At 31.7% G+C, this 12030-nt stretch overlaps 1 protein-coding gene across 6 annotated transcripts in view; it reads right to left on the bottom strand.

Annotated features, from left to right (window-relative positions):
• Positions 1–12030, bottom strand: part of Fer (FER tyrosine kinase) — a 499968-nt gene that overhangs the window by 248675 nt on the left and 239263 nt on the right. For all 6 annotated transcript variants that reach the window (XR_007109062.1, XR_007109063.1, XM_047555289.1 and 3 more), the window contains one exon: positions 699–821. Coding sequence is in view for 4 of the 6 variants with exons in the window: in XM_047555289.1 (XP_047411245.1) it covers positions 699–821 (123 nt within the window). In the remaining 2 variants the exon portion in view is untranslated. The remainder of the gene's footprint in view (positions 1–698; positions 822–12030) is intronic.

Genomic DNA, 12030 nt, shown 5'->3' with positions numbered 1-12030 from the left:
AGACAGCTACCAAAGGAAAAAGACAGTTACCAACCCAACCTAATTTATGAAACACTGAAGGTGCTTAGAAGCTAAGTCATTTCCACAGTGCACTTGGTCTAGTCCCCACAAGTTTTGTCTTAAAAACACAAACCTTCCTCACACCCATTCCTTATCTCACAAATCTCCTAAATCACATGAAAGTAATGAGTTCTTTGATAGATCTTAGAGGTAAAAGTGACCTAAAGCAATCTCTCACCTTGCTACCTGGCTTCACATGGAAATTAAGATTTGCTGACTTTGTAATGTAACTTCTAAAAGTTACAGTATCTTATAATATATTGGAAACCTCACCTCTAAAATTAAAATTCTAATTTACTCCTAATTGCTAAACATCTTCTTTGAAGTCTACATCTTAGTCTTTCATAATCTGAAGCTTTCAAAGTATGAAATTTAAAGTGAAGAAAATCCTCAAGTCTTTCAAGAAAAACTGGAAAAGAAAAGGGGAAAAATTCAAACCATTTGTATCCTACCAAATACTAGGCAACATCTTATAAAATTAAGAAAATTCTTTATTTCAACTGTATTGGTATACTGGTAGTGTATACCTTTTTGTTTCTGAGTTTCTAGCACATGGTCTAAGAACTTTATTTACCATGGGAAATGTTAATTCACCAAGCATTCTTTTAAAACAAACAAATACATATATACACACTTACCTTCGGAATAGGATTCAGTAGAACTACACCTGATTTCTTAGTGATGACTTGTTTTGTTGTATAGTGATGATCTATTAGTTGAGGGATGTTTGAAAACCCAGTACCCTCAAATCGATACAGATTCTGGAGAGAGAACAATAAGGTAAAACAAATATGAACACATTGTTTCAGAAAGACTGCATTCATCAGAAATTTGGTTTCATTTAAGAAAGCCTATCATTGCACAACAACATGAGTACACTTAACACTACTGGATTATATACTTAAAATAGTTAAGATGGTAAAAATATTAAGTAGATAAATAAAGCTACAATATCAACATTTTGACAGAAAAAAAAATTAATTTCAATAATGAGTGAACCCAATAAAATTTATTATGAGTAAACAGAAAAACTAACAGACCTGAAATGCATTTTGTCAAAGTGATAACCAAAGGAAATAGCTTACAACACTTTCAAGTTAAGGAATAAGAAATATGTTAACATGCTTCTAAATATATATTCCATTCAATTAAAACATGTAACTAATGCAATCATAAATATTTGGATATATTTGATTATATTGTATTATCAATATAGTAATTAGTTGGCTTTTTGATGCTGTAGTAATTTATTACCAAAAACACTTACTCATTCATGCACTTTTTTGTTGTTGTTGTTTTTGGTATTGTGGATTGAACTCAGGGTGCTTTGCCACTGAATTACATCCCCAGCCCTTTTTATATTTTGTTTTGAGACAAGGTCTTGCTAAGTTACTGAGGCTGGTCTTGAACTTGTGATCTCCCGCCTTAGCTTTTCAAGTTGCTGGGATACAGGTATACACTACCTACCTGACTCATGCACTTTTGATAAAGAAATATCATGTACCAGTGACAAAACTTCAGATACCAACATGCTCAAATCTGAGCACATTTTTATTTCATATCACTAGGTAAGTAGCTTCTTCCCAAACCTTGTCAAGACAAATTGACCTGTGGATAGGCCAATACATGGATGAATTAATAGCAGTAACTAAAACAAATAAAAATATCATATTGGCCATATTTTTCAATTCAAGAAGTGTTACTACATAATGTAATAAAAGCTTCTATCCAATTATTCTCAAAAAGTTCGTCTATAAGATGATGGTAGGAAATAAATGCAGATACAGATGTGGGTGTGTATGATTTAAATAAAACTTTAAGAAATAAGAATTTTCCAATTTTACACAATTAGTGGTATAGTGGTCACTAGAAGCTAGGAAGAGAATGGGGAGGGGGAACAGAAAAAAGCTGGATAATAAGTACCAAAATACATCACACAGAAGGAATGAAAGTTCCTTAGCATGGAAAATTTATGTTAAATTAATGTTCCATAGCATGGAAAGGTGACTACAGCTTACAAAAATTTATTTTATGTTTTATAAAGAATGAGAAGAGTTTGAAGGTTCCCCCCCCAACAAAAAAAAAAATAAGTGTTTAAGCAGATGGAAATGCAATTTACCCTGATACAGTCATACATAGTATACATATATTTAGTTATCATACTATATAATTATGTTGTGTCAGATAAAAAAAAAATTAAGAACTTTCAGGCTGGGATATAGTTCAATGGTAAGGTGCTACGAAGAGGGAAGAAAAAAGAGAGAGAGAAAGAGATAAGAACTTTGAAAACTGTCTAAATTTGGATACTATTTTGCAGTACTGAAACTGTTTTTCTAGTTAAAGGTTAAAATACTCAAAGCTCCTTCTCCATGATATAAAGATTCAACTCACCAGAATTTAATTTATATAAAACTTATCCAATGAACATACCTTTTTTTTTTTTTAAACCAGTTGAGGACCTATTAAAAATACATTAAGGAGATGGAGGAATAAGTTTAATATTTAACTATAAATATTTAAACTCAAGGCAGTTTGTGTTATAGTCAATTCAGAGGAGTTGTTAATAAATTGCCTAAAGAACTTTTATACAAAGGAGTCAGATGAGCTTTGATATATCAGTGTTGATGCTTAAGAATATTTCACATGGAAGATATTTTAGATGTGCATTACACTGAGCAAGAGCTCTCAGTGTCTCAGATTATTCACTGGTGAAAGAGATGATCTGTGGACCTCCTCAGAGATGAAAAAGCTATTCCAAATCTGGATATATGAGAAAAAAAAACTTTCAAATAATACTCAAATATAAATTACATTTTCTCAAAAATAATGATTGTCCATGAATAACTCAATGACCCTGGAAAGCATTCTTCTATGAAATTTAGGAACAAAGACATACACGAGGTCATAGAAGTATAATATGTAATAAGAACAATAATAACCACCATGGCAATATTTCAACCCCAATATACCATTTCTCCCCTTCTTCCCCTCAGTCAACTCTTACAGTGCGGTCAGGACATCCTGTTGTAGCAAAACATTCCATTACCTTGCTCAACATTCTAATTTCCCTCAGAATAAAAGCCAAGGTCTTAGAAAAAAACAAGCAAAAAAAAAAAAAAAAAAGAAAAGAAAAACCAAATTCTTTATTTGCCATGTCCTATCAGATCCTATATAATTCTTCCCATAGTCTTTCTTACTTCCATGTCTTACCACTGCCCCTCTTTATAAACCTCCCTACAGCCATATTCACTTCCTTTTTGTTTTGCAACTGCCACATTCACACCTTCCTCAGGGTCTCTCCTTTGCTGCTTGAATTTATTCCTCAGACAGCCATATGGGTAAAAACTTCCTAACTGTTTTCCAGTCTTTAATCAGATGTCACCTTTTCTGTGAGGTTCACTCTGGCCACCCTACACAGTAGTCAATATCTGCTTTCCCATCCCCGCTTAATTTCCCATCTCTTTTTCCTAATTGAATTTTTATCTCCACAGAACTTATCACTATCATCATATACATCTTATTTAACTCTATCATCATATACATTTTTTATTTGTCTTTTTGTTGTCTATATCCCCCTCTAGAATGTGGATTCATCAGGTGATAAATTTATTCGAGTGTTGTGTTCAGTATAGTATCCTCATGGTTCAGAACAGTGCTTGGCACATACTGCTTGTGTCAATAAACATATGTGGTTGAATGAAATGCAGTAAAGTTAAAGAGACAAATAAGAAAACTTAGAAAAGGTTACTGGGACGTTCATACACTCACACACTCAAGACATCAAAGTAGAGTGTTTTAATTAGGTTTAGGGTTAGGTTTAGGGTTAGGGATAAGGACAGCGGTAAGAATGAAGGAAAGAAGGACTGTATAGAGGGAAAAGAGGGGTGGGAGGGGTGGGGGGGAAGGGAAAAAAAAATAAACATCATTGCCCTAAGTAAACGTATGATTACACAAATGGTATGCCTTGACTCTATGTACAAATAGAGAAACAACATGTATCCCATTTGTATACAATTAAAAAAAAATAAATAAATATAAAAAAAAAATAAGATAAAGTTCATACAGAATGAAATTTCAAAAGAGCCTCTGCTGTCATGTATGATGTAAAATTCTCATGTATCTCTATAACTAGAAAACTACTGAATAAAAATAGTGGAGATTTTAATTTCCCTTTCTTAATTTAAGAACACATCTAATTTTAAATTTAATTATTTTTAAAGCAATCACCCTGATGTCAATAATGTTCTGAGAATCTTAATGGCACAAAACTGATTAATTTCTTAAAGATAAAAATACAGTAATGTGTCTAAAAATGCTAGGATTATATGTTTTTGAAGGTCACCAAAGTATCTAAAAGATCAAGAATAAAACATTCATTAAAATTGTGAAGGCCTGGGGCTGGGGTTGTGGTTCAGTGGTAGAGGGCTTGCCTAGCACAAGTGAAGCACTGGGTTTGATTCTCAGCATCACATAGAATAAATAGATAAAATAAAGCTATTGTGTCCATCTAACTAAAATAATATTAAAAAAATGTTAAGGACTCGTTTCTTCATATACTCAGAATTCCAAATGTTATATTTAATCTTGCACAGTTCTTTGTAAATCTCTTCTAAGTCAGCTGATCACATGGACTTGTTTTTTAAATTTTCTACCATGATTTAACAATATGATAGAAAGAATTCAGACTTTTTTCCTTTGAAACAGGGTCTGCCTATGTTGTCCAGGTTAATCTCAAATCATCAATGTATTGCAGTTTTCATTATATACATCTTTTACCTCTAGGTTAAATCCGTTTATAAATTGTTGTTAGTTTTTTTTTGTTTTGTTTTGTTTTATGGTAGCTATTTTATTTTTATATTTTTCTCAGAGTAACAGGAATGGGTTCATTGAAGGGATATGAAAAGGGGATAGTCTCAAGGGAGAGAGTGGTTCCTCTCAGAGAAGAGAGGGAAAGTATGCCTCTCTTGCACTTCAGTTTTATTGGGGATCCCAGAGAAGTTTCCAGAGAGTTCTGCCCAAGTCCACCTCTTGATTTTTGACTGACAGCAAGATGACCAGACTTTCAAGTCCCCACTGCTAAGACCAAACTAGGCCACCTTGACCCAGGCTGACTAGTACTAAATGGATTTTTAAATTTGTTCTTCTTAGATATTTTATAACTATTTTATATTGGGTTGTTCTCTTGATTTCATTTTCAGATATCTTCCTATTAGCACATAGAAATGCCAATGATTTTTGTATGTTGATTTTTTTATCTAGCAACTTTACTCAATTTATTAGGTCCAACTGGTTTTTTGTTTTGTTTTGTTATTTTAGTAGAGTCACAAGATTATGTGATCTGCAAATAGGGACAATCTGATTTCCCCTTTCCAATTTGGATGTCCTTTCTTTCTTTCTCTTGCCTAATTGCTCTTGCTAGGACTTCCAATACTATGTTGACTAAAAACAGTGAAAACAGGTATCCTTGTCTTGTTCCAGATCTTAAAGGAAAAGCTTTCAATTTTTCCCAATTCAGTATGGCATTAGCTTTGGGTTTGTCATATATGGCCCTCATTATGTTGAGGTATGAACGTACCATGTTCCATTCCTAATCTGTTGAGAGTTTTTATCACGAAGGAATATTGAATTGTATTAAATGCTTTTTATGCATCTATTGAAATGATCACATGGTTTTTTTTTTTTTTTATTCTGTTAGTGACCTAGGTGTAACACTTTAATTGATTTGTGGTATGTTGAACTATTCTTGCATTGCAGGGATGAATACCACTTGATCATGGTGAATGATTTTTTAAATATACTGTTGAATACGGTATTCAATATTCAGTACTTTATTAAGGATTTTGGCATCCATGTTTATCAGGGATACTGGCCTATTGTTTTCTTTTTATGGTGTGCCCTTCTCTGGTATTAACAGGGTAATGTGGCCTCATAAAATTAGTTTTGAAGAATTCTCCTTTTCAATTTGTTTAAATAGTCTGAGAAAAGTTGTCAAAATTTAAATGTTTGGCAGAATTCCATAGTGAAGCCATCAGGCTTTTCTTGCACAGAAAAAAAATTAATAAAAATAATAATTTTGTTAAAATGATTATTTCATTAATAAAATGATTGTTATTAATAAAAATGTTATTTTATTAAATAAAATTATTTAATTATTTTATTAATAGTCAATTTTAATAAAAGTAATTACTTATTAGTGCTTCACCTTCATTCCTTATTATTGTTCTATTCACATTTTCTATGTCCTTCACGATCAGTTTTGCAAGTTTGTACGTATCCAGGAATGTATCCATTTCTTCCAATTTGTTGTCATATAGTCATTTATAAGTGTCTAATGATCTTTGTATTTCTGTGCTATCAATGATAATGTTTCTATTTTTATCTCTGATTCTATTTATTCAAGTCCTCTCTTACTATTAGTTTAAATGTCAATTTGGCTTATTTTTTCAAAAAAGCATTTCGTTTAATTAAAGCTGCTCATTTCATTAATCTTATGCATTTTTAAGTCTGTACTTCATTTATTTCTCCTTTGATCCATATGATTCTTTTCTTCTACTGAATTTCATCACATAATCACTACTACTCTCTAATTGTCACAATTGTTTTTTCAGTCCAAAAATTGGTTTATAACCTTTCATCATGTGATTGTCATGTGGTAAAATTGTTTACCAGGTCACTTAAAGGTCACCAAGCAGCAGTGTATTCATGATTGTCCAATGACTGGTCGTTTGTCTTCTCCTACACTGTGAACCAGGAGCCTGGAATTCTGAACATTTGTGCATTTTATGTTTCCCAAAACCAACCTGCGTGTTTTGTTTAGAGCACTCTCATGTGAGTAGCTCTTAGGATTGTCATGTCAAATAATAAAATCAACGACCAAGGCACAGAATCTTTGGACACAGAAGATTAAACATTATAAGGCCATATCTTGCAACACTGTAATAAATTTTTTCTCAAGTGTAATATTTCAACTATAATGCACAAATCAATAAAAACTATTGTGTTAACTTTTTTTTCAGATCAGAAAAATGTTCACTACCTTTCCAAAGAAATAATGTACATTGATTTGGACTATTCAATTTTAATGTATGGTTGTGAGTATTCTGTGCATCCTAATCAAGCACCAAAGACAGTTTAATAATAAATAAGTTTGAAGTAATACCAGCACAATTTTTTAAAAAAGTTTTAACATAATGTTTGCACCCCACTTTTTTGCAAAAAATTTGGCTGAAAACTGTAACTATTATCCAGTGAAATACAGTACTACTTTTGTTCATGTTTTTCTGGTTCTTTGAGATGTATTGTCAGATTTTTCACTTCAGAACTTTCTATTTTTTTGATATAGGCATTTATTGCTAAGAATTACCCTCTTAGAATTACTTTTCCTGTATCACATAAGTTATAATATGTTATGTTTCAATTTTCATTTGTGTGAAAGACACTTTTAAATTTTTCTTTTAATTCATTCAGTGACCTACTGCTTGTTCAGGAGCATGTTGCTGAATTTCCAAGTATTCATACTATTTCCAGAGTTTGTTCTGTTGTTGATTTCCAGTTTCATTCCACTGTAGTCAATAAAGCTAATTGAATTTTTAAAATATATTCTTGTTTTGTGGCCTAATATATGATATGTTCTGGAGAATGTTTCATGTGCAGCTGAGAAAAATGCATATTCTGCAGCTACTAGAAGGAATGTTCTGCAAATGTCTGTAAGGTTCATTTGGTCTAGTGTGGTTTAAATCCCATATTTCTTTGTTGATATTGCCAGGATGATCTGCCTTTGATCAAAGTGGGGTGTTGAATTCCCCAACTACTATTGTATTACAGCCTCTCTCTCCCTCTTGAGATCTATTAATATTTATTTTATATATTTAATCAGCTTCCTAATTTCAATAACTGTCACCTTTACTTTAGTGTTGGCTTTTGTTTTACCGGTCCATATCCTTTACTGGTCCGTGTCCTTACATGATACTCACAAAGTACTTCCTGAATTAATGAATAAATAAACAAGGTCATGAAATGGAGGATTGCCCCCCAAAAATAATTTTTATTTCAAGATATACATTATGTTGTTATTTTTAATTCTTCATCACATATTAATCTAGATTTAATGGCTCAGTCAGTCAACCCTAAAATTATACTTCTACTTTTTGTTGTTATTTGGAAATTATACTAATGTCTCATCTGCTATGTTTTAAACTCACTGAGAATAAAGGCATATATTTTTCATTCTCATTTCCTTAAGTGGCATAACATGGTACTTTGCAAAAATGGGTCTTTAGGAAATGAGTGTTGGATAAATTAGAGAAATATGAACTGGTACTTTCCAATGATAATAGCATTATAAGTTCTTTCTGAAGTTATTTTGTTTATCACATATATTTTTGCTTTCTCATTTATAAAAGCAAAGATTTGATTATATATTTACTTGTTAAATGAAAAAAATTGAATCTCTATAAAAATCTATCAACTCTTATCCCAAAAAAATGCAGTTTTAGATACAAACTATGAACATGTTTTTACATTAAGCACTATAGTAGACAGGCTAGTAACTACACAATAAGTTATCAAGTAACACTAGAAATACACCAAGATTCAGAAATTCTTAAATATGCTTAAGCAGCAGGTGTTGCAAAATTAATATATTTAATGTCAAAAATAATACACCTCTTCTTGCTAGAATTAGCTAAAACAGATAGATATTCCCAATTAGAGTAGTAAAATATAAAGATTAAAGGTATCTGTGTCCATCTTCATAAATTATAATTTTCAGAGAATGCAAATAGTTTCATGCCATGTAAAAAAGAAAGTGTAATAGCCATGTAAAAAAGTTCCAAAATTATTGCCATTCTAGACTCTAGTTAATAGTGGAATTGTTATTAAAAACGCCATTATTTGTGAGTCAGAGAATGTCTTGAATTCTAAAACAACACTTTTATCAATATTTAAATTTTACCAATAAATTCCATAGGAACTAAAATGAAAAAATTCAAATGAACTCTTCCAATTACATTGATATTTCTTACAAAGTATTATTTATGTATTTTCTAAAAGTCATCAAACAGTAATAAAACTGCCTACTAGTTGCATAGTACTTAACATCTTGCAAAGTATATATTCACTGATATGATTCTCACACCAAAAAAAAGAATGCTATAGGATATTACCTGCTATTACTTCCTAAACCACACACAATGTAAAGTTTAGAGCTTGGACTATCAACTCTCATGACTCCAAGTACAATGTTCTTTTCATTGTTTCACTATTTGTTATTTTTTCTGTTGTCTAAAGTTCTATATTATTTCATATCTTACTACCTTTAGGACATCTGTCACCTCATTTATGTACAGCTTTTATAATCTAACACTAGATTATGAACTCCTTCATTAGGATCTAATAGGCATTTATTAAATTTCTAAAAATTTAATAAAAATGTAGGCTAAAAATGCCTACATTTATTATCTTCTTCTAGGCAACAGGCATATGAGGAAAGAAATAATAGAATTTTAGCTTATGGAAGATTCATCTGCACAAAATGAAAAAGGTCTGAAAACTCCACCAGAACTGTCTACATTCCCTTTAAATCTAGTTGTCAATTGCCTGAAGAGCTTGACATTAGATAGTGAGAGTTCACTAGAATAAAATAAGTGAGAAAACCTGGGACATTGCAGGAAATACAGGTCTTCACATCTATAATAGAGATACTTGCAAAATTTTACTAACAGAAAAAAATCAAGTAAAATCTTCAACTCTGAACTTATAACAATGTTTTATATTTAAAGGAAAATATTAAAAATAGGTTATAATTTGTAAGTTTTCCCTTTCCTTTTTGTTTCTAAGAATATTAATTTAAATTTCTATAACTACATTTCAAACTAGAAGGGGTAATAAGTGAATTACTTCACAGTTATTCAATGTATGATGTATTTCAAAAATTGCAACTTTTAGCATTTAGAAAATATAAAATAAATTATAGTTAATTGGTTTATACTTTACCTATGATCTTTCCTTCTATATTACCAATATGGTCACAAATTGTAATAGAGTAGGTTATCTACATCCATAACCTAAAGGCACATACAATTCAAACAGTTTGCCAAGGAAATAAAAAATGATAATCTTAGAAATAGTATGGTTTCTAAAACTAGGCTGAACACATGAAATAGGACAAATATGATTAACAAGTTGAGGTTTGAACACTATGGAAAGTTAACAATTAATTTCAAAATTATACTACAGACTTTAATAGACTTGTGTGGGGGTCCTCTCTGCCATTTCCCGATGGAGGAGGAAAGGATTAACTACCGGAGGAGGAAAGGATTAACTGCCGGAGGAGGATGTTGGTGGTTTTTCTATCTTTACCCCAAAATACTTATCTACTCAATGAACACACAAGAACCAATACTCTTTTTATGAGAGGGGGCATGACGGGTCTGTCCATACCAGCTCTGGCCTCTTACAACAACATGGAGTCACCCAACTCTCCTTTATTTATAATACACAGGTAAAGGAGGCAAGGACTGGGAGGAGCTTCTTCTGTGATGGACAGGATTGAAAAGGATTGAGGGGAGCCATCCTATTGGGGGGAAAATTCCAGAAGGAGACAGGGAACCACTTCCACGTAGCACCACATGCTTCCTGGCAGTTCCTGGAAGTCAGGCTTCTGCATCCCATGGCTCAACCTAGTCTGATTCTGCTAAATAAGGATGGCTTCCCACACACTTGAACCATTTTCCCATCTGAATGGCATTCATTTTCATTTAACTATAATTGCTAGATAAGAATATACCAAATTATATTGAATCATACATTTTTAAATGATTAATTTTATGTCATGTGAGTTTCACAAATTCACATGCACGCATCTGTACATATTTATATATGTTTGTATATACACACATATATTTGTATATATTGATAGATGTATAAGTTGCTAAGTTACCTAAAGCCCTATTAGGTTTACCTAATTATCATCATTTGCTCTTTCTATAAAGAAATTCATACCACTCTCGTCCCTAGATATAAACTGAAATCATGTGGACAAAGTATCTTGAAAATGAATGCCATTTGAAATGATGGAGTGAAAAATGATAAATGGGACAGGGGAATTCCATCAAAATAGAAGAAAGAGTAGATGAAGAGACTGAGTGGGAGGGAAAAGGTATTGAATAAGGGAAGAACAGAGGAATGAATCTCACCTAACTTTCCTGTGTATGTATATGAATATACCACAGTGAAAGTCAACATCATGTATGTTCACAAGACACTAACCCACCTCCCCTCCAAAAAAAAATCTAAAAGTAAATAGCAGGGGAGAGGGAGGAAGAAAGGGAAAAGGGAATTAAAGGGAACTGAATTTGAGCAAATTATACTCCATGCCTTTTGATTATGTCAAAATGAATTCTTACATTATATGTAACTAAAAAGGAACAATAAAAAATTTTGCCAAAAAAAAAAATGGAGGAATCAATTTTTCATACACCAGAATCTTTCATTTACAATTTCTCAAGAGGTTTATGCAAAAATTTTGAAATTAGTCTTCATCTGTTTAATGCTCAATAAAGGAAATGTAACAAGTATATAAAGTAGTTTAGCAATACTTAAAAACTTTCAAAAAATATTTATCATTAGCCAGGCATGGTGGCACATGCCTATAATCTCAGTAATTCAAGGGGCTGAGGCAGAAGGACTGTAACTTCCAGGTCAGCCTGAGCAACTTGGCAAGACCCTGTTTCAAAGCAAAGAAGGACTGGGGATGTAACTCAGTGGTAAAGCATTCCTGGGGTCAATACCCAGTACCAAAATAATAATGGAAACAATAATAATAATAATAATAATAATTTAGCATTAGAATAAGCAATGTGAATGGGTCATTTTTGAAATTTCACCATTTTCTATTGTTTATTAATACCAAAAAACATTATATATAAAGAAAAAATCATAATCCTTAATCACCAAACTAGTTCAAGTATC

Source organism: Sciurus carolinensis, chromosome 6 (assembly GCF_902686445.1).
Source record: "Sciurus carolinensis chromosome 6, mSciCar1.2, whole genome shotgun sequence".
Classification (NCBI taxonomy): domain Eukaryota; kingdom Metazoa; phylum Chordata; class Mammalia; order Rodentia; family Sciuridae; genus Sciurus; species Sciurus carolinensis.
The sequence above is the reverse complement of the archived record's forward strand: the minus strand, read 5'-3'. Positions and strand labels throughout refer to the sequence as shown.